At 38.5% G+C, this 23,196-nt stretch overlaps 2 protein-coding genes across 7 annotated transcripts; one reads left to right on the forward strand and one right to left on the reverse strand.

Annotated features, from left to right (window-relative positions):
* Window positions 1-115: 115 nt before the first annotated feature.
* Window positions 116-14,588, reverse strand: LOC140789534 (zinc protease PQQL-like). Of its 2 annotated transcripts, XM_073139263.1 has the most exons (21): window positions 14,258-14,587; window positions 13,131-13,377; window positions 12,921-13,046; window positions 8,675-8,812; window positions 8,368-8,505; window positions 7,896-8,153; window positions 7,600-7,737; window positions 6,933-7,002; window positions 6,119-6,332; window positions 5,495-5,600; window positions 4,175-4,408; window positions 3,550-3,714; window positions 3,324-3,473; window positions 3,160-3,251; window positions 2,865-2,946; window positions 2,690-2,773; window positions 2,444-2,560; window positions 2,215-2,325; window positions 2,030-2,110; window positions 1,609-1,803; window positions 116-656 (listed from the first exon to the last, which is right to left on the reverse strand). In XM_073139263.1, the coding sequence occupies exons 1-21, from the start codon at window positions 14,467-14,469 to the stop codon at window positions 579-581; spliced, it is 3,036 nt and encodes a 1,011-aa protein (XP_072995364.1). In that variant the 5' UTR covers window positions 14,470-14,587; the 3' UTR covers window positions 116-578. The 2 variants fall into 2 exon arrangements, with proteins under 2 accessions (XP_072995364.1, XP_072995362.1); XM_073139261.1 differs by having other exon boundaries at window positions 3,160-3,473; window positions 14,258-14,588.
* Window positions 14,589-16,100: 1,512 nt separating this feature from the next.
* Window positions 16,101-22,818, forward strand: LOC140788298 (anoctamin-like protein Os01g0706700). 5 transcript variants are annotated; one of them, XM_073137497.1, is made up of 16 exons: window positions 16,101-16,409; window positions 18,201-18,270; window positions 18,359-18,474; window positions 19,243-19,381; window positions 19,443-19,543; window positions 19,663-19,754; window positions 19,861-19,965; window positions 20,071-20,334; window positions 20,535-20,667; window positions 20,742-20,855; window positions 20,935-21,005; window positions 21,081-21,211; window positions 21,346-21,428; window positions 21,532-21,639; window positions 22,211-22,369; window positions 22,459-22,818. In XM_073137497.1, the coding sequence occupies exons 1-16, from the start codon at window positions 16,236-16,238 to the stop codon at window positions 22,567-22,569; spliced, it is 1,971 nt and encodes a 656-aa protein (XP_072993598.1). In that variant the 5' UTR covers window positions 16,101-16,235; the 3' UTR covers window positions 22,570-22,818. The 5 variants fall into 5 exon arrangements, with proteins under 5 accessions (XP_072993598.1, XP_072993600.1, XP_072993602.1 ...); XM_073137499.1 differs by having other exon boundaries at window positions 19,243-19,369; XM_073137498.1 differs by lacking the exon at window positions 16,101-16,409 and adding an exon at window positions 17,146-17,408.
* Window positions 22,819-23,196: the final 378 nt, after the last annotated feature.

Genomic DNA, 23,196 nt, shown 5'->3' on the forward strand with positions numbered 1-23,196 from the left:
GTTTTATCTAATCGTTGTTTGTTGTTGTATTGTGAAGAGCCCAGCCCCTATGTTGAAATGGTAATTTCGAATGATTAACTCGCAACAAGTAACCAAGAATGTGCCATCACTGGTCTGAGGTCTGAAAAATAAGACATTTATTAATTACTGTTAATCATTTCTATCCATTCATTGTAAGTAAAGTTCTACAAAGTAAGGTTACGTACACTGTAATTCTTCAACTGACACTGGCTTGCGGTAGTAACCTCTAGGCCATCAAGCCGGTACTCAACTCTGTTTAGTGCTTCATATTACAAACAAGGTCAAAAATCAAATCTGACCACATTATACATGATAATTTTGTATATCCAGAATAAAATATACAGATTCAAATTCTCTGAGTCGGTGAATATCAACTTGCAGCTATATTTCCTTTCGATGATAGGATCATGTTAAGAGATCAAGATGAGTAAAGCTTGTCTCAGAAACAGGGCTGAATCAATCACCTTGAATCTCCATTCTCAGTATACTGCTAATCAGTCAAATCTTCAAAGAGCTCTTAAAAAATGCTTCTCAAAATTCACAAGTAAAATGATGCCTTATGATGTCAGAGTGCTTCGTGAATATCTCCATAAACTGACTGCTAAAACAACTGCTCCTGCTGCTCCGGCCAAAATCTAAAACACCACATCAAAGGTTGAGAAACAACAAGCTAGAAACATAAAAAAGGTACATAATTTTCAGTGTACAAATCTAAAACACCACATCAAAGGTTGAGAAACAAGAAGATAGAAACATAAAATAGGTACATAATTTTCAGTGATTTGTGAGTCAGGTTTCCTAGATATTATAAGCCGCTATCTTAATAGCTGCCCAAAATCATATTTATTTTGTACTTATTGTTTACAGCTAAAGGAAGGATGAAGGATGACCCAAATTACTGAATGATATAAGGTGTGGCTTGCTATCTTCATAATGACATACTACAAAGATTCAGGGCTACCACGCTGGCCTGATAGCCAAAACAGCAGGGCTTGCAAGATACATCAATCTGTTCCATCTATCTAGCGTTGGACGATCATGACGGTACTGGAAGTGACTCATGGAATGCTAGCAGCTGATGGAGGCATATCATATTAGCCTCAAGGCTGTACCACATCTTAACAGACACAACAGAGAGCCATGATAAAACAGAGTCAGTTGCATCTACATGGTAAATGCTACTTTATCCATTTTAGTGATGAAAGGACTTATATGGTTTAAGCTACAATGCTTAAGAAGAAGAAATTTTAGGTTCATATAAAGGAGCTTGGATGCTAGTCATTAGTTATCTCTAATTACTGGCAATGGAATTTATATTTCTGGTGGAATATTCAAATCAGAGAGAGTCTTATGATCTACTTTTTCTCTTGATTTCTAATATATGTTTATTATTTTTCACTTGCAGACCAGACATAACTATCCACCCATTTTTTAAAGCAATAAAAGAATAATCATGTATGTTGATGAAAATGGTAAAAACTAAAAACTTCATATTGTAAGAAAATTTAAATAAGTCTGCAATAACACACAGTGTACAAATAAGGGGGAAAGGCTACGACGATTGAAAAAAAAAACAGAATATCTGACCTTCGCATCTCGGCTAATTCCACTGGACCTTAACAGAAACAAGGACTTCACAAACTTTAGGTAGGATAACTGCGGCATAAGAATGACTACAGTATATTGCTTTCTGCATGGAGCAGGCAATACTCTTTGTAAAGCCTGTTGCATTGCCTGTGGTGTCAAATCTTTCCTAACTTTAGACCGCCCTTCATCTTGAATCTGCATGAGAAAAGAGAGAAAAGTTTTAAAAAAGAACTATAATTAGATCTAGAAATAAATATTCACCACTGCTATCAAAGTGCCGAAAGTCCAGCACAACTAACTAAATCCAAGGCCATCTAGGAAGGTCATGATGTTCCTACTAAAGAAGACTACAAGTGGCGCAGTCATAGGCAAATTTTATGCATCACTATCACTGTATCACATAATAAAATAATATATATACCTTGAAGGAGACGCTAACATCTCCATTATAAGCTCTTGACTGATAGCTGCGCAAAATCCTATCTAACCAGTAGTAGTTTTCCTGCAAAACCTCAAGAATGTCAATGCTATGAATTTTCTCAGTTAATAAACTATGACGTACAAATATCCGGATAAATTTGTCATCACAAAGCTACAAATATAGACCTGCAATCCATTTTCATGTGCTCGTTGTTCAATTTCCAAAATACTCAAGACATCCTGATTAGATGGACCTTGATCTTGAAGATATGATATTTCTTCCAATGCAATATCAACCTGAAGGAGCTTCTTATATCATAAGAGTACAAAGGAAACACTGTAGGATGCAATATCTAGAAAATGAGTTTGCTAATGAAGTAATTATTTAATTGGTAGATGTAAATAGAGAACTTACAAGCTTAGATGAAATATCAGGATCGCATGAGAAATTTACACTTATGTCCCCACGGACATCTCCGCTTCTTGAAGGTTTGTTCCCACCCAGGAAAACAGAAACATTAACTGAATATATCTGAAGTGTTCATTAAGTTCACAAAGTCAAAAGTATAAAACATAGGGTCAATGTAATAACTAATAAGTATTGCAACTTCAAGTTATGCTCGATGAATAGAAGAAGCCAAGTAGCCAACGAGAGGTTCACCTGCCCGTGTTTGAAGCGAAGAACTTGCATAATTTTTGTCTCCAAAAGTTTACTGAGAAATCCAACATAGTGAATCTCTTCCATCTTGCAATTTTTTAAGCATAACAAGGAACACATGTCAAACTGATGAAACCATATTGACTAAAATACGCATTTTCATGCAACAAATACATACCATTGACGTATTCTTCAACATAACAGGAAAGGCTAGTTGGACAGAGCACTGAGCTTCAACCATAGGGCTGCGGACAACTTCTCTGCACATAAAAAACCATTTCATGAGGATAATCTAAACTTGCCTATAAACATGCGGGAAAGATCAAAAGGGAAAACAATTGCATTATTGCCTATTAGAATGACCATACACTGAGCAAACATGTAAACAAGCACATTCACACTAGCATGTATAGAAGTGCAAGGGCAAATCATAGCATCATAAATATCTGAGAATCAATTATTGGAGCATCAACCTAACAATAGTTGCTGGAAACTTGAATGGCAAGCCTTTTAGATCATCACGATTAAACTGTAGAACTGATTCTGTGGGCCTTGGTATGCCTCCCTGCACAGGGAAAATCAGATCAGAAAGTATAAGGTACTCCATGTGAGGAAGGCTAAGTGAGAGAAACCTTACCAAGTATTGTTGAATCAGAGGAAGCGATACAGTTGGATCGATATTCCCAACAATCACCACAGTGAAGGTGGAAGGATCCTTGAAGCATTTGTTAAAATATTCACATGCCCGGATTGGATCCACCTTCTTCAGGTCACTAATTCGGATTGGCTGCATCATGGAAGTTGTCAGAATGAATAAGTCTTTGTACTAGAAAGAAAAAGAAAAGTAAAATAACCAAACATACCCTGAAAAAATAAGAGTTCCCATAATTGAGTTCTCGTACACGATTTGCAAATGCTGTGTATGGGTCCCTTTCTTGTGCACAAATTGCTTCCTCTGCCATTTGCATTACTATCTTCACTTCTTCATCCCTTGGTTCCACATTTGTAGTAAATAGTTGGTAAACTAGCTGCATGTCTCATATATAATGAAGATCAGCATATATAAATCTGCATTTACACTAATTAAGTTGTTTCCAGCAATAATGTGATTTCATTGTCGTTGCAATGATAGTGATTATCTAGTTAATTCATTCTTAATCCTGATACTGATACGTGACTATGTCCATTCGAAGATATCCTTACAGATATATATGAAAAGATTTTAGTGATTATCTAGTCAGTTCATTCTTAATCCTGACACTGATATTTGACTATGTCCATTCAAAAATAGCTTACAGATATATATGAAAAGAAGAATTTTTTTGGTGATTCCCTATTAATCTTTTGATTATTTATAGCAATTTTCTAAACTACAAAAGCATATCTCATCCACTTTGCTTCTACAAGATGGTACTATTTTTAAGACAAATTACTGGTACAGTGCTTTCCCTGACGTCATTAGATTGGAAAAATTTGTGCAAGACAAACCTGGAGGGCAGTTTCCAGATCAGAAGGTGAGCAATCACCAGAAAAGGTCCTCATGTAGGCCCCAACTTTTGTACTGACCTCAGCTCTCTTGCCAGCAAGCATATCCATGAGAACAGAAGGTTTATATCCAAATACACCAATTTCTGAAGATATGGTTGATCCCATGGAGCATGAAATGTATTCATCTTCTGACAATTCAGATAATCCACCATAAGCATACCCAGTAAAGATCACCTGTCAAAAGTCAGGAGAACTTAAGTAGACTGGATATATAGGTCCAAAATTTCAATACAGATTCTAAAAGAATATGAACAAGTTCTTGAAATTTATGAGCAACATAGTAGATTTAAGTGATTTACACATCTTGCATGACAGGACATTCTTGGAACCATCATTTATCAACTAAAGCACGGAGTGATATGGCAATCTATTACATCACGAAAAGAGAAAGAAAAAGGATGTACCCACAATCCATATTTGCTCCAATGCAACAAAAACTGATACTACATGAAAACTACTAAAAAACTAACAGAAGAGTTTCAGACACTTCTTTGGTCATTTCTGTAAGATACTATGATTAAAAAAGATGTGATTATAAAAGATTGAACTATCAAAGCATGCAACCCTGAATCTTACAGGTAGTTTTAAGGGAAGGAATCCACATAAATGGTTATTCACAATTTATGAGCCAAACACCATTTTCTATTTCTCCATAAGAGGCAAATTTCTATAAAGGAGATACGATAGCCTTTTATTTTCTATTGATGACTCCTGACAGCCACATTAGTGCCACTAATATTTCTAGATGCTCATAATTCTCTTAATTATAACATGTCTACAAACAAATCAAAATTTCTTTCAGTTTGCAGATTTCAATGGAATAATTACATGCATTTGAACCAAGTAAAATAGTTCTTTTTATCCATGAATTACAACAGAAAATTCATTCCGAAATTTATATCTGCAATTAATAGCAGCCACAACAAGAGACAACCAATTAAGGTTTTATTGATTCTCATAATCCAGCAATCTATTTCTTGCAGTTGTCTTTTCATTCTATCATTTTCTCTTCTATCCATGATCATTGTCTTCTTGTCTGTCGTACAGCAACCAGAATTCTGAGTATGGATAGATACATAAAAAAATTTGGCCAATATTGACTTCTAGACTAAATATACCTTAGCACAACCATCACTAGTTATGCAACAAATATTATGTGCAATAAAGTGACGCAATATCTAATTTATGACCCAAAGGTCATTTGTAAAAACTAGAAGAGCCTAAACTAACTCTATTCCCAGTTAAAATTAATCAAACTACCTGATCATCAAGGAAGTCCGTTGATTTATAGCAGATCCTCATGCCGTTGGACAGAAGCAACTCTGTGGCACCAATACTCGGGTATTCATCCTGTTGTACGATGATCCTGGATAAACAATTACGTATATTATAGCTGATCTGAAGCTACCCTTCTAAAGTAGCTCTGAATTGAATCGAGATGCCCAGTCAAAGATGTGGAATGGAAATTATAGTCACAGGTTCAATGTAAAATGAATAATTATGCAAGGAAAGAGTTATATAACTCATTGCAAATAAACAAATCATATATTTACACTTCAGATCTAAGATGAAGTAATAGTTGAACAGGGAGTCAGGAACAATGTCAAGCTACTAAACCACTAGCTTGGCAACTCATAAAGCAAATATGCAACATGGAACAGTGTGAAAACCCTATTATAAGAGAACAAATAAAGAAAGAAAACGAGAAATGTTGCGTGGAACAGTAAAGCAATGTGGATATATGCGGAGGGATCCATAAACCCAAGATCTTGAGTAAAGTGACAAAACAAATGAAGGGCCAAAAAATAGAGTGAACAGAGGCAGAGGGCAAAGAGAAGGGAAAAGAATGTCATGACAAATGAAACAGCTACAGTCAACAATTACCCTAGATTTGGCTTGTCCCCAACAATTTCCTCAGGTACATGTTCATCATCCCAAGGAGGAATCCTTCTGTCCTCCTCCAGGGCATTGACTTTTGATACGACAGCTTTTAGATCCTCTAAAGTAGCACGAGCTCGAGGTTCAACTATCTTTATTACACAGCTGCATGTTGTACAGAAATTTGCAGCAAATTCTGACAACTCTGCTGGAGAAATTTCTGTATACATCAAACCCAAGAATCAGATACAGGACAAAAGAAGAAAATGTAGAATACAGCCAATTTAAGCTATAAAACAGAGAAAATCAACATAAATGAGAAGATAGTGGCAGCACCGCCATAAATATATAATATAAATATCAGCCAGGATTGTCAAAGGCTCAAAGCATCAATCTTTGATAGGAAAAGTAGAAATAACAGAAAACAGAAGAAAGTGTATATGCATCAAGTGTCTGAAGAAATGTATCATATCATGCAAATAAAAGTACAATAAGCACATTTACAGTTCAGCAACATGTTATTTTGTTAAGCCTATCAATTCTGTTAGACATTAAATGTAGCTTCATGATGATAATGCAGTAACCACATGGAACACTCTACCTTACAGCACATTATTTAATGTAATGAAAGGATAACCAATCTGATGAACATTGAAATAGGAAGTTATCTTTGTCTAAAGATACAAAAAGAAGAGCCCATCAAGGCAGAATATAAATAATGTGATTTACTAGGAAACGATATCTTCATCTATTAAGTATTAATATTGCATGAATTACATTGAAGCAAGAGAGCTCATTAAAATTGCATACTAGAACTTACGAGGCAGGAGTGTTTTTTGTATCTGTGCTTCATACTCGATGCCGACAATGGGTTCCTTACGAAAAAAATGCTACAAAAAAAAAAACAAATATTATTCAAGATGAATGCCTGTAGTAGGAAAACTCGAGGCAAAGCTAGATAAAACTGTTTTACGAACACCAGGCTTATCTAGTGTAAAATGAAAATGGAATAACATCTACATGGAATTGAGATCTATCAGACCTACATTATCTCTTTCAAGACTTGAAGTCATGTCCAATTGTTCAACAAATTATACAAGTGAATAGAAAAGCTAATTGGCAATATTGACCAATTAACTAAGATATATAAAACATTTCCTCCATTACGGAAATATTATACTACCTTCTCCCATAGCTAAATCATTTTATGTCTCCCAGCAGTTAAGTGGCAGCCAACAGTTCAATAGAAAATCATCACGAAAAACAATTGCAGAGCTAAAGGTGCAAACGAACATTGTTAACAAATAAACCAGATTGAATCTCGACAAGAAACAGTTAGTATCAAGACACCAGACAATTCACAGAGACTTCACGCAGCACATGATAAACTGAAAAAAAAACTTCTGCCAGATGGAATAATTATATTAAAAAATAACTGACATATAGCACTTGAAAGGAAGGTTTTGCAGTACAAGATTCTGAAGTACCTGAAGATACTCATCTCGCAGATTTGTCGACTGCATTTGGTCGCGCTCTAAATATGCAGACTCAATCTCTGACATCATCAAAGCACGTACAATGGATACTTCACGTTCTGAAAAACCATGAAGCCTAACCCTGGCAACCTGAAAAGCTACACAGTCAATTGGCAAGGAGAAAGCCGACATCTACAGATGGGAAGAAATCAAATTACTCATGAATCATAAACAGTCATCCAGGACTTAAGCTGGACTTCTGGAAAAAGGATCTTTATTTCATAAAAGATGTCAAAGTTTGAGAGTACCTCCATCAGCATTGACTCAAGGGCCTCAACTGTCCCTCTCTCTCTGCAACTTGAGGTCATGATATAAGCCTTTACAGGGCGAACAAGAGTATCTGCGGCTGACGAGCAAGAAAAGTATGGGGGATCTTTTCTGCGAGAAATTTTGAAGAACCTTTGGTTTAAAGCGCAATGGAACATTGCCTCTGCTAGTGAATCCCTGTAATCTCTCACTGTTCTCATTTCGCTCACAGGCATCTTGCAGCTAACCATGACGGCAGACTGTTTTTAGCAACACAGAGATGTAAATATAAATAAAATCTATGTGTCATCCAGTTCTGTGTACATTTGCTTAATGTATATGGACTGATACATGCTTGTAAGTTGCCTACACTAATATTTATTGGAACATGCTTTCAGTGCTTAAGGCCCTAAGGGTGTTTATTATTTAATGCTAACAACCATCAATAAAGATACCAATCCAGGGGAAACCCACCCCAGCAGCTTCAGATTCAACAAAGCAGGAGAAGCGAGGTTCTTTGTGTGATGGAACAGGAAAATCTGGTATTACAAGGGGAGAGGCACTAAGCGGAACTTTTCGCCCAAAATGAGACCTTATTAACTCAACAACACTCTGCAGACAACATTGAGTAATAGGTTAAAAAATAAAGTAGGTGCAATAACAGCAATGATAATGAGTACAACACTATATAGCTGTTTTACTGAGTTCCATCTTGAAAGGAAAATTGCCTAAAGAAAAGAAAGGAATAATGTTTGAATAGCATCACTGTCTACAAAATAACCTGCACGTCAGAAAAATCCCCCACTGCAACGACTGCCATGTTGCTCAAAGAATACCACTTCTGGTAAAATTGCTTTACAGTTTCATGAGTAACTGTTCTTATCACCTTCTCCAACCCAATTGGCAAGCGTTCTGCATACTGGAGCAGAGCAAATAGTTAAAGTTTACGCAGTAATTATCTCACCACTAATTAGTTTCTGCAGAACATAGAAATGCTATGCTAACTCCAAAACTCACAAGATCAAAAAAAGCAGTACCCAAACCAGCCACATGGCCACACACATATGCACTCCATTCAAACAACACAAATTTAGCATGAAAGTAATCATTTACATGCCAAATGGAGTCATCATTGATAGTTTAAGTCCGACTAATTGGTCAAAATAAAATAACACTCGGGTTCCCGGCACCCTATGGTGTTTCTGCATAAGGCAGGTCGTGTCAACCAGCACACCCCATGTGGATGGTGGCACGGCACCTGACATGGGACGTGCCAGTGGCACACCTCCGTGCCTACTCATTTCAGTTTCGCATGAGGTCCGAAACGGATTTTATTAATCTGAAAATATTTTATTAATACGAAATGGATTCATTAGAGTAGTAAACCTAAACTATTCTATGAGACCCTTTTTTATCATGTGACAAACATGATATATCACATTGAGCTCCCAATCTTAAGAAGTTTGTTGTTCGTATCTTCTGCTAGATGATCTCATCTAGTGGATGTGAGCGTAATTGGTCACCTTTTGCACTGGTTCATACTAAAACCAAAAATAATCTTTCATATGCATGCTTGAAGAAATTGGTACATGTCTACTATAATATGAGGTTATGTTTACAATAGATAACTAAGAATCAGGAGAGAAATGAGGGAGAATTTTGATCCACTGGACGCAGATTTTTTTTCAATATGAGAAAATTCAATAATGGAGTGGATACAGACTATTAAAAATCAATAGGACTCATTGCTTGATAAGCTTGATAAGGAGGGAGATATTACAAACCAAATCTAGAAAGATCCATTCATAAGAAAATTCTAAAATTTTTATAAGTGGTAGCATCGGAAGTCACGGAACTAATGACTTCAGAATAAGGTGATTTCAAAGTCATGATGAAAAGATATTAATCAAATAGTAGAGAAAGATCGAAACTAAACAAAAAAAGGAATACCGACATTCCGACGGTCATCGGAGGGTGGCAGACAACTATGGATAGTAGAGGTCGCCCGTAGAGATGAATGGCTTGTGGAGGTAAATAGTGGCTAGGGTTTGGAAGAAAAATTAGGATTCTAAGTTAATTCTAATCTTAGGAAAATAAACGGATAATGAATAAAAATAACTTGACTCGATATTCATTTCACGATGATAAATAACTCATAACACTCTGATTTATAGGAATAAATTCATAGCGGGTCGAATTCAATTTGCCCTATTGGGCTTACATCCGCGGATTATTAGCTTTAATTTAAATTTAAAAGTAATAAACAAAATCAACTAACTAGACTCGACTCGACTCGACTCAAACTAACGTATTCGACTCCCGTAGTCAAATCATAATAGGAGATCCTCCTCGACATTACAAATTTATTGCTGAAGTGGTTGGAGCAACACATGAGGCAGGCGCCAAGACGGTCTAGCACTTTTAAAAAGATTAAACACAAATGATAATTATATATGGTATATATTATATATTAATATAGCATATATAATATTTTTAAAAGTAATTTACAACTAATAACAAAAAATCACAAATTAACTATATGTATATGTACACACAGTCGCGCGCGCGCGCACACACACACACATATATATATAAAGCATAACAATTCATCTCATCATTTCTCATCTATACATTGGGAACCCACAATACTTTGAAAAAGGAAGTGGTGAGTTTCCAAAGAAAAGAGAGAGAGAAAATGATAAATGGGTTTCTAAGGCAGAAATATACTCCTCTCTACATTGGGAATCCACAATGCTTTGAAAAAAAGTGGTGAGTTCCCAAAGCAGAGAGAGAAAAATAGAGAAATGGATTCCTAAGGTAGAAAGAGAGAAAAGAAGAAAACGAAGAAGAGGAATTTCGACTTGCCCGCCATTAGCAAGCCTCACCGACCCGATGGCGGTCACCTTTAAAAACAGTGTTATTGATAATATTTGGCACAATATTCTCATATTTTTCTTTTGCGAACAAATGAAGTCTTTGATCCTCTCCATTATCATTCGTTCCATTACGTATTAGTTTTACTTATTAAACAATTATTAATTAATTAATGTACTTAATCATATTATGTGTTGAATAATATTTCTATTTGACTATTACTGTATTTTTAATAAAATATGTCAATTACAAAAATAATCTAAATATGCTTTAATACATATATTCAAACTAAAAACTAAGGATTAGCATGTCGAAGACCCAAAAGTATCTCTAAATATATTAAATTTTTTATTAAAAATGTGTCAAAAGCGTGTCGTGCCGGCCAGGGATCAACAAGTCCATTGTTGCTTCTCCATATGCAAGTGTTGCACACATGTGCATTTGCATGCAAGCATGCATGGGCACAGGGTGCTTGCACATGCCTCTGCTACCCACCTACATGTATATAGTAGTACGAAAGCATGTACATGTATATCTGCACGACAACACATATGTGAGCATGAGCTTGAATGCGCCTACATGTTTGCATCATGGTTTAAAGTTTCACTTGAGACACAGAAAAATAATGGTTAATATTTAATGAAAACTAAAGTTAAAAAATATTAAATAAAGCCAAAACTATCAAGATTCCTGATTTGGATATTTAATTTGGACTACAATAGGCTAAAACCATTCTCTTTTGGCCTAAAATATTCATCTTTTCTAGAGGTCAAAATTGAAACTTAAAACCATGGTTCACATGTGTACATTTGCGTGTACAGAGTTTGATGTGCATAGAGAAGTTTGGATGCATGTATGAAAGTAACACTCATGCACACCCATCCATCTGCACACCTGTATGTTGCACCTAGGCAATGCACATAGTAGGGCTGTCAGGCTTGACGAGCAGCTCGGGTGAAGCTTGAGTCCAGCTCGGCTCGGTCATAGCTGAGCTGAGCCCGAGCCATCATAACAGGCTCGAAATTAATATCGAGCCGAGCCTGAGTTAGAGCCAGCTCGCTCAGGCTCGGCTCGATAGGCTCGATAGCCTGACTAGCTATAACTAAGGACACGTGGCATAAAGAAATATTGCCACGTGTCCCTCACTAACCATCACCCGTAACTCATTCAATATTCATCAGCCTCACCTACCCCACTCTCATCCATCACCCTCACCTACCCCACCATCACCTACCCCACTCTCATCCATCACTTCACCTTGCTCATCACGTAACCTTCCCCATCCTCAATTCCCTCACCTACCCCACCCTCACCTTCACCCTCACTCTCACCCTCATCCTCACCCTCACCCTCATCCACCCGATCACCACTCCTAACCTCACCCCACGCGCCGCCACCTCCTCCCTCCCCGTCGGCCTCCATCGGCAACGACGGCAAGCCACCACCACGGCGCCACGCCTTCCTCTCCGTCGGCTTCCTCCTCCTCCTCCTCCTCCTCCTCCGTCGGCCTCCTCCTCGTCCACTCCGTCGGCTTCCTCCTCCTCCTTCATTCACCATCCCCTCGTCGTCGCCTCCTCCTCCATTCGTCTCTGACTCCTTCGGCAAGCCGCCGTCCATGTCGCCACCGCCCACGCCGCCACCGTCTCATCCTCTAATCAAGCCCGAGCTTTGCTCGGGCTCAGTTAGGCTCAGCTCGAGCTCGGCTCGAGTTGAGCTGAGCCGAGCCTGAGCAACATTATGAGGCTCGAAAGTAATTTCAAGCCGAGCCTGAGCCAGAGCCGGCTCGCTCAGGCTCGGCTCGTTTACACCCCTAGCACATAGGTCCAGCATGCACCTCATGTTAAGAGGCTGCTTCTGAACACCGGTCATAGAACATTCGAAACAAATAGTTCATAGTCCAGATCCACAAAGCCAAAGATGTAGATGAGAAGATAGGATTGACGGTTCCTGTAAACTAGGTGATAAGGAAATATAAGTTGGAAAGAACCCACAGAAAGCTAATAGGAACAAGAACTGGATGGGAAGTTACAAAGCAGTGGAAAAGTATGCCACAAATTCAGTCATAGCCATTCCTTATTTGCAAAAACAGAATTCTATGAACCAACCAAATTACCGGTATTAATGTAATGAGAAAGATCAACACTCAACAGTACCTTCGAACCTTCAAACATTAGAACCCAGTGAGCATCCTGCATTCGCCCTGCAGCAGTACGACCACCTCTGTATTCTTCCAGAACAGCTCCACGCTCTTTTTCTATATCTTCTGCTGAGACTCGGACCTAGATCATGCAAATAATCTATTAGACTGGAGAAGTACAAGTGAAATTGTGGAACGGATAGATTGACCCAGGGAGAAGCTCTACCTCAGAGCTGAACTCGGCCAGAATGGATATGGCCTGTGATAAGAGGTCAGGCTTGTCCACAGGAACAAGCAATTCATAAATGGTCTCATCAGAAGAAGTTAGTGCATTCTGGCAGGCACCAAACTCAGCCCCGATGCTTTCGAGAAACTTTACAATATCATGATTCGTATATTTCTTTGTAGCACTAAAAGCAAGGTGCTCGACAATGTGAGCAACACCACGCTCCTCCTCCTCTTCTAAAACTGAGCTGTCAAAACGACATCCAAATGATTTCTTTAGCACATCCAGAAAGAAGACAGAGAATCCTACAGTATGATTGATGACAGAATGCAACTCTTGCTAGGGGTTGTAAAATTGACTTGTTCTGCACTACACTACTGCAGTACTGCTAGAAGATTACAACATACAGGTAAGGAAAAGATTGTGACAATGGTAAGCCTGATTACTAATAGTCTGATAGAGAAAGATAACCTAGTTTCAGATTCTCATATTTTGCAAAATAATGAAACTGGATTAGGTTCAGTTAGACCAGGACAATTTCATTAGAATAGAAGATTTTCCAATAGCACAAATGTAGCTTCCTAATGTCCCTCTCTTCCCTTATTTGTCACCTTTTAGGCTTTTAGCTTTACGAGGTGTAACCTATGTAGCTGCTTCTACTAACTACAGATGCTGTTGTGATTTCGTACAAAATTGGATAGATAATAAGTATAATCGGCACGATTCTAAATAGTTGCTCAAGCAAACTAAATTCTTTGGCAATAACATCTTATTGAGATTCCAGTTAAGAACTGCACATGACCATCCTAAAGTTAGCCGTGGTCACTCAATACGTTAGTCAAATATTTTTCTAGATAAGTCTTTAAGCCTAACTCTTTCAATAGAAAAAAAATCACGAAGACCTCACGAAGTCTCCAAGCCATGAGAGATCCAATTCATTGACACTACTTAACAGCAGACAGTCTCATCATAGAAATCTTCGATAAAACAGTATATTAGTTTAGAAATCGACAAAATCGAGCTCAAATTTTCCCAATTTTTAGCCGAAGGACCAAATTCCAAATTACTCGGTAATGAAAGGCACGAGATCAGGGGAGAGAGAGAGAGAGAGATGTGGGTGGACTCACCCGACCTTGACGGCAAGGGCAAGGGCAGCCCGCATCCGAGGCTTAGGGTTAGTACGGACGTAGTAGGTTAAGCCATTCTCGAGGACGCCATAGGCAACTCCCACGGGCTCCTCGGGAAGCGGCTCCTCCATTGCCACACTCACAAGCTTCAGCGATCGGAACCCCACGCGCCGACCCAGCGTTGGGCTCTCCGACGTCGGCAATAAATCCATCGCGAACTCCTCCCCTCTCTCCTCTCCTCTCCGAGATCGCCTCCGAATTTTTACAATTTACTCCTCCTTACTCTTTCCGTCCTCTTTTTTTTTCACTTTTTAGTTTTTCCTTCTCTTGCTCTTTTTGGAGGATAGTGGGGTTTTCTTTTAGTGGCCAGGCGACCGCAAAGTGTTAAACGGGAGGTCGTCTCGTCTCCTTTGAAGGCCCTTTTTTTTCCCTTCTCTTCGTCTTTTTTATTTTTTTTAATTACTTAAACTCCGTTGTGGGAGTGTGAGCTTAGGGCTTTGGATAGTTGGTTGCGGAGCTGCCTCCGCCCGCCCGCCGTCCTGGTCTGCGGGAACCGCTCACGTGGACGGAGCCAATCACCAACCGAGTTGCCAGGACGAGAGTCGTGACACGTGGGACTATTACTCTCGCCGAGATCCGAGGGTGAAATTTTCTTTTTCTTTTGTTCTTTGATTATTTTTTTTATAAAAGAAAATGTACTTATATTAAAACCATGGTTTTGTTATCCTGTCACATCCCATAACAATGTCACAAAGCATCGTGATCGTGATTTGCCAACCAATTGTTAACCCGATTAATAATGCAACTGAGATGGAAGCAGTCTATTTGTTAACTCCCTTGCCTTCTACTCAATAAAATTAATAGAATTCTATACACATCCTTAATTTTCTAGTAAATAGGATTATCCCAGTCACATAGAAATGCAACGCTTTGGTTACGAAAACCAAGATCCTCAAATCCATTCCTCCTTCCTCCCTAAAGTGGGAACTAACCCAAAAACTTTAAGTGAAAGTCCTTATCATGACATAAATAATGTCATATAATATGCTCGGGGGACTGAGTCGGGATCACAACCCAGCTCGAGCAGTTAAGCTACTCGACTCGTCGGAGCCTTGAAGTAATGTCAACTCATCTTTCGAGACTGCGGAAACCTTTGGCATGCGTGAATAACATCTAGATAGATTGAAACTTACGATGGTTATAGTAGACAAAAAGTATGTCTTCTCTCATAGTCATGGTACATAATAAAGGGTTTCTTACATCTTCGATGCGACTCATGGAAACATGAGGATAGACAAAACTTTATTCCCTCTCGACCTGAAGCGATTTAAAAGATGCACAATTGAGAAACGTACGTGTAGACAGAAGATCACTCACCTTTGAGGCTTTCACTCTTTCGGCCAGCAAAATCACAACAAATATATGAAAAGGATAGGTCTGGGTCTGCACGACGAATAGTAATAGTATTTTAAATGTGAATTAACTAAATCGTAAGGATTAATATGAAGAGGATAGAAATTTATCCAGATACGGACTAGTTAAGTTGGCAATGTAAAACGGTCCAATTTTCTCGAACCACTCTGAGGAGCGACTGACTCGGACTCTGGCTCTGATCTGGATAAACCCAACTGCGTTGGTCTGTAGCCAAATTGAAAATTTTGTTCCCTCGCGAGGAGATCCGAACGCCCGACAGGTGGCGCTTGCCCCCATGTGTCGAAATTCACGCCTCTTACGACCGCTCTCGTTGCTTCCTCCACTCCTTCCTTCTCCGTTCTCTCTCTCGTCGGGGTACGGTTCCACCTATTCCCATTTCACCGTTCCGTTTCCCCTTTCCTACTTCTGTGCTTTCCAGAAAGGAGGCATCTTTCCATCCTCTCGACTCCGTAACTGACGATATACTGTCCGATTCGCGATCGAGCGGGTACCAGTCAAAGCTGCACTTTGGTTCGCCGGCTTCTTCGTTGATCTGAGAGTTGAGATGAGTGAGCGAGGGGCGGAGACCGGCTTCGAGATGGCGATAGTGGTCCCGAAGAGGAAGGAGAAGGAGGGATATGGAGGCGGCGATGACTGCGTCGATTTCCTTGTTCGGGAGTTGGAGAAGGCTGGATTGATAGTTGAAAGGGTAGTCGGGGTACCGGCTGAGTTCATAAAGGTTTGAACGTTTTTTTATTCTCTTAATTGTTTCTGTTGTTTTAGAAGAAAATTGATGTTGAGTGCTTGTGAAATTTCTCTCTGCCATCAATATTATGTCCTCGAAGAAATATCTTATTCGTTAGTTTTGACTAAATGATGTAGTTATTAAAAATGTCATGCTGAGATCTCTGCTTCGGCCGATAGGCAACCATTTGGATTTCTTCAAATTTCTGATCTTGTGGGGTTACAAAATTAGGTCGTGGATAAGACTTTAAAAAAAAGGTACAGCTGTACTTGCACTAAGTTCATTACCATTATTTCTTTATTCTGGGTGTTAACTATTTTGATGTTGATGAACGCTGCCAGAGTGCCAGGTTCGTTCATCGCCAATAGTTACCGTATTACAAAATGGAAAGCTATGTTAAAAAATATTAAACATGTAATTTGAAGTTTGTTTTGTGAGGTCTTCCACAACGAGTAATGGCCTTCCACAAGGCATTTATTTTAGCTGGCAAAAGTGCAGCAGATTTTTCTTATTCTGTGGTTCTTATTGGGTATTTCCTAAAAGGTGTATTTATTTGCATGCATTATTCAAAAGCAGAATCACCCTATCTTTCAGTTTTAATGTTCTCCTTTCCAACGCTTTGCGTCATTTCTTTTCTCTTCTCCAGCTCTCGGCTTTCCTAGAAGGGGGCTTCTTTCCCGTTTTTTCTTGAGCTGCTGTAACAACCGACACCCTCTTCGGTCCACCATTTGAATATTTTTTTTCCCTGTATGGTGATACTCATTTCTTGCTATTAAAGCCCCTTGTTCTGATTCTTTGGTTTCTTTGACGATCTGAGTTGAAATGAATGAGCAACTAGAGAAGACCAGTTTCGAGGTGGTCATAGTTGTTCCCAAGAGGAGGGACGAGGGATATAGGAGCTGTGATGACTGTGTGGAGTTCCTGGTTCAGGATTTAAAGAAGGCTGGACTAATAGTTGAAAGAGTACTTGGTGTTCCAGCTGAATTTATAAAGGTTTTAAATTTTAATTGCTTTAATTCTTTGTAACGACTTCTTTTGTTTAAGCAGAAAAATTGATTGTTGATTCTTTTTTGAAGTTTAATTCCTTTCTTCAATTGGATGCTCACTTTTCTGCTTCACCCTAGAGGCGAACATTTCGATTTGCTCAAATGTTTGATTCTGCTGAATTGCAAAATTAGGTTGTAGATAATCTTGATAAAACATTGATGAAATTATACTCAGTTCATTGTTAGTCCTGCGTCCTGGAAACCCTTTTTGTTTTCATTTCTTTCTCCAATTTGTAGATTATCTTTAAATATGGCAAGTTGAGTTGCCAATCTTTACCCAAAATTTTAAATTGGAAAGTCCAGTTCTCCATATGGGCTCTTTGACTTGGATATAGAGGGTCCAACATTGCTGTTGGGATACTTATATGATTACCTTAACGAATAAAGAAAATTGGTGGAGCATAGAAAAGGAAGCAGTAACCATTACATTTGCAAGGAACTTACTAATAAGGATAGTTGGCTGTAATTAGTCTAAGCATAACCAGTTGAAACTTTTTCTTTCTTATCTTGGTTGTTGTGGGCCCCGCCATCGTTGTTGTGCCGGTTTGTAGTCATTATGGTTGCTGTAGCTTGCCCATGTTGTGGGAAGAATTTGATAAGTTGCTCTTTTGATGAATGCTGAGATATTGGAAGATCTTACTTATCAGGAACAATAAGCATCTGCTGGCTGAACCATTTTAGTTTGTAGACTCCTCTTATTATCCCCATTTTATTCACTTGCTATTATTATTATTTTCAGCTGGCAGCACCTATAGAAACTCTAGGAAGAGCTGCTGCGGAGTTGCAGATGAAGAAATTGACCTACATTGGTAATTGCCTAGATCTTCCTTTTTTGCAGGAAAAAAAAAAAATCAATACCACCTTTTCATTTATGTACTTCTCTTGATTACTCCTTAGGTATGGAGTTACAATTCGAGTGGGATCAGGTTGCAGCATTTGTGAGACAACCAGATGGATCCCTGTTTAGCTGGTGCGAGCGGTTTAATTTATTCCACTACTTGATGTATGGGATTGTAAGTTACTGGTCCCTGCTTCTCTTTTTGTGCTGAAGAAATACATTGGCAATGCACTTTATTTGTAGGTTATACATCTTAGTTTCTTTTATGGCCTGCCATCAAAATATTAAACCATCATTGACACGCACAGACTTGATGATGATTGCTAGTAAGTTCTATAATTAGATTTGGTAAAGTTTACAAGAATCTGCATGTGGAATTAAGGTTTCCCCCTTTAATGTGTCCTTGGTGAAAAATTCACCCCTTGTATTTCATATTCTGTAGAATATCTACATTGCAAGATTATATGCATTTACACTTGTACACTATTTTTTGCACAAAGTACCAGTTTAGTCTGACCTATGGAAATCACTAATGTGCATTTTTAAGTAATAACATCTTGATCTTTCGAGACCATGATATGTGAACTTCTACGCTATCAGCCTAAATTTTGGATCTCAGCTGATTTGAAATAGGAATTGTTGGAGGACATTTAGATATAAAGATTTGCAATAAATGCTCTCCTATTTTTTGCCTGGATTTGGTTGGACATTGTTGAAAATGCTTCAGTATCTGATTACTTAAATATTAGTTTGAAGGGAAAAAAGTATAGGTGGAAGTAAAGTGGTGGATCTCATTCCATGTTTAGATTAGAGAGTGTTCCAAGTTCCAACTGCGTACTAGTATGAAGGCTTATACAATTTGCTAAGTTACTGAAAATAAATGAGTGCATAAATTGTTGATTTCAATGCTTTAATAACAAGAACTGTACATGGGGTTATGCAGGTGAATAAGACAGATTCTGAATTAATGTTAAAGTTCGACGGCGAAGAGTTTCTAGTGGAAAGAAATGAGTCTGTATTAAGAAGGATGGAAGCTGAAGGATTTGTGAAAGAAGTCTTCCCACTGCATGGTTTATTAACTTGTAGTTCCCTACTATCTATGTACTTGTTTTCGCAGTCTGTTACAAAGACTCGTTCATGCAGATGAAGTCAAGAGGAAGCAACTTCTTAGAAATTGGGCTTTTAACTATTTGGACTTCACATGGCAGCCAATAGATGAAATTTACTCATATTTTGGGACAAAGGTTGGAAATAGTCATGGTCAAGTTATGCAACCTTAGTTTCAGTAGTTTGTCTTAATTTATATCGCTATTGTTAATTCTCTTACGTCTATCCAATTTTCTTCTTTGCTCGAATCCTGCAGATTGCAACGTATTTTTCTTTTCTTGGAATGTACACCCGTTGGCTGTTTTTTCCAGCTGCATTTGGACTTGCTATGCAGCTTATTGATTTTGGGTGAGACATATACTGCTTGATCATTTTTCTGAACAACTTAGTTTATTTTTTATGTGAATGAAGTTTATTGGGACTAATGCATTCTATGGCCTGTTTTGTGGTTCAGACCCTTGCAGTTATTCGTTCTTCCTGCTTTCTTTATTTTTATTATCTCATGGGCTGTGTTCTTTTTCCAATTTTGGAAGCGAAAGAATTCAGCACTTCTAGCCAGGTAGCATTATTCACCATTTATTAGATTCTGATGTAGGAATAATGAGTTTTCTGATCTAAAATAACTTGCGTATATGTATTTTCTCCTTTCCTTTTTTTATGGCAGATGGGGTATAAACTATACTCTCTCAGAATACAAAGCTATAGGCACTGAAATGAGTTCTTTTACCCGTATGGACACAGATGTGGAAAAGAAACTTGACATATATAAGATGATAGAGAAAAGTAAATTACAGAGAGACGAGTGGCTCGGACTACTACTTAGAATCAGAAACAATGTGATCGTTGTGCTGGCTATCATTTGTCTCCAATTGCCATTTGAATTGGCTTATGCTCATTTATATGAGATCACAGAGACTGAGGTGTTGAGGTAAGAATCTTGCTTGAATCTGTGTTATGTTGAGGCGTTGAGATCACAGAACTCCCTAATGGTTCTGCAATCTAACTCTGATTATTATTTTGATTAATCATCCGGTCAATTGGTTCATAGGACCTATAGTTTCCCAGGATTTCCATTTTTGTCAATACAACATGCAGTTTGGTATTTTGAGCTTTTACTTTGTGTTACAGGTATGTCCTGACAGCTGGTTATCTTTTTGCAATTCAATACTACACAAGGATTGGTGGCAAATTATCTGTCACTCTTATCAAATATGAGAACAACCAAGGCGAGGAATCTAGTGCTGCTAGCTTGGTTTACAAGGTGAACTCTGTTTACTGTCATGAAACCATGTTTTGGTTGTATATACCTGGCTAAATGTCATGATCTTTTTGTAGGTCTTCGGTCTTTATTTCATGCAGTCATACATTGGGTTGTTTTATCATGCACTGTTGCACCGTAACTTTTCAACTCTCCGTCAAGTCCTGATTCAGCGTCTTATTGTTTCTCAGGCATGTAAAGAGAGTTTCTTTGCTTATATATTATGGCCTTTCCCAAACTTTATTCTCTAATAGATATCTTAGTCCTTAGGTATTGGAAAATCTGATAGAAAATTCCATCCCCTATCTCAAGTACAGCTATAAGAAATACAAAGCTGTTCAGTAAGTTTTGTGTTTTGGATTTATTATGTTCTTCTCAGAATAGGGGGAGAAATCTAATCTATGTTTTGCATCTAGCAAGAAAAAGCATGAGAGAGGATCATCAGTAGGAAAGCCAGTCCGCCTGTCTACTAGAGTGGAGAAAGAGTATTTGAAACCTTCTTACGCTGCAAGTATTGGAGAGGAGCTTGACGACGGTTTATTTGACGGTAATGACTCTTGATATGTACTTTTATGAATGCTCCCTAATTATAACTAGAATCAAATTGTCTATATTCCATATACTCCCATTGATTGTACATATGAATGGTCTAAACCATGTTAAGTATTGCGTGTGGTACAGACTTTCTGGAGTTGGCTCTTCAGTTTGGAATGATTATGATGTTCGCTTGTGCGTTCCCTCTCATATTCTGCTTTGCTGCTCTGGTATTAATTTCTTTAGTTGTCGTTCTCATGGATGTGAATGTTTACTTACTACTTTGAATGAGTTATTTCCTGTATAAATATATCGCCCTTGTTATCATGCCAGAACAATGTCACTGAAATAAGAACGGATGCACTAAAGCTGCTTGTTATGTTGCGGAGGCCTGCTCCGCGTGCTGCTGCCACCATTGGAGCTTGGTTGAACATATTTCAGGTTAGTTTGATTTTCTTGGAATATCTAAATTCTACATCTGAGAAGTTTCAGAACTTAATACAGAGATATTTTTGGGAGAAAAATAGGATGACTCAACACAGCATATAGAGAACTTCAACATTTACTTGTAATTTGGTGCCATATGCTCCTGCTCCTGTTCCTGCTGCCATTGGAGTCGGTCAGATGATTGGAACCAAAGTAGTTGTTCGAGTACTACATTAGTCTTTTGGACTCGCATGATTTGATTGTTCCATCATGTGTTTCTTCTGGAAGCGGTACATGTATATTGATATAGCAGCTATACTCTTTTCAATTAGTCCAATATGCAGTAATGTTTGCATGCAATAGGAAACAAATAATATAAGTTGTGAGGTTCCTTTTATTTGTGTGCTAAATGCACTTCAAAATAGTCGGAAGGTGCACTGTTGTTTATGATGTAAATATAGATATTGTGCATCATCTAAGTTCCACTTTTACAAGTCAGTCTGCTATATGTGTATGGCAAATACTAACTAATAACTACTCCATGTGATGTGTATATCTGATGAACTTTAAAATGTTTGTGCATCAGTTTCTTATTGTAATGGCAATCTGCACCAACTGCATACTGCTCATTTGCTTGTATGATCAAGAGGGAAAATGGAGAATTGAGCCTGGGCTTGCAGCGATCCTTATAATGGAACACGTTCTCCTCCTCATCAAATTTGGATTCTCTCATTTTGTACCCGAGGTGACTCGAAGATAAAAATATTTAGTGCATCTGCTATTGTTTCTTTTCTTGAAAGAAATTAATCTGATTGACGATTGATTCATCGGCAGGAGCCTGCATGGGTCAGAGCAAATCGAGTGAGGAACGTAGCTCAGGCGCGGGACGTGTGTTCTAAGCAACTCTTGAAAAGTATATCCAGTTTGGACAGGAAATGGGATTAGACTATAGAGAGAGATATATGTATCATATAATGTTCCTATGATAGTTCTATCACTTGGCGTAGTTCTGATGATGGGAGTACAGTTGGGTTTGGCAGTTTTGTAGAGTAGTCGTAGAGCCAGCATAGTTTGTTCTTCCTGTGGACATTCGTTTTCGTTTTGTTGCGCAAATATTGTTGCATAAGGTACAGCGGTAACGCAAATGTGAAGTATACATATCAAGAATGGCAACGAACTCATTATTTACATAAATTGTGGAACATATGAATAGTACGCAGTTTGTGGGAAGGAGGCGAACAAAATGTCGTCCAGCGTCCAGCTTATTCTTTCGGTCCGTCGGTTCCTCCTCTGCTGCCGGACTCGGCCCCCCGCGCGCCCTTCTCCCTCGAACCGAAGCTGAGCTGGCGAGCGGTGAAGGCAACGACGGCCTTAGCCCACCTCTTGATCTCCTTCTTTAGCTTCTCCGGGTCCAGATCCTTCAACTGACGGGATTCCATGGCGAAGTTGAGGCCTGAAAAGCATCGGTTGAAGCGAGCCGTCTCGCCCACGGTGTCGTCCGGCGGCGGCCGTGCAAGCTTGTTCTCATCCGACATGATCGATATTAGCTAATCTCCTTGGGCAGCGTGGTTG

Source organism: Typha latifolia, chromosome 5, assembly GCF_019914945.1.
Source record: "Typha latifolia isolate L0001 chromosome 5, TyphaL0001v2, whole genome shotgun sequence".
Taxonomy (NCBI): Eukaryota; Viridiplantae; Streptophyta; class Magnoliopsida; order Poales; family Typhaceae; genus Typha; species Typha latifolia.

Bases quoted from the DNA above. Each gene is read 5' to 3' on its own strand.
- LOC140789534 (XM_073139261.1), bottom strand. From the start codon at position 14,469: ATGGATTTATTGCCGACGTCGGAGAGCCCAACGCTGGGTCGGCGCGTG. The intron at 13,047-13,130 runs GTAGAGCTTCTC...TGCATGATCTAG, and splicing joins TGGCCGAGTTCAGCTCTGAG to GTCCGAGTCTCAGCAGAAGA. The intron at 2,326-2,443 runs GTAAGTTCTCTA...AAGCTCCTTCAG, and splicing joins CTGATATTTCATCTAAGCTT to GTTGATATTGCATTGGAAGA.
- LOC140788298 (XM_073137497.1), top strand. From the start codon at position 16,236: ATGAGTGAGCGAGGGGCGGAGACCGGCTTCGAGATGGCGATAGTGGTC. The intron at 20,335-20,534 runs GTAAGAATCTTG...TTTGTGTTACAG, and splicing joins ACAGAGACTGAGGTGTTGAG to GTATGTCCTGACAGCTGGTT. The intron at 21,212-21,345 runs GTAATGACTCTT...CGTGTGGTACAG, and splicing joins TGACGACGGTTTATTTGACG to ACTTTCTGGAGTTGGCTCTT.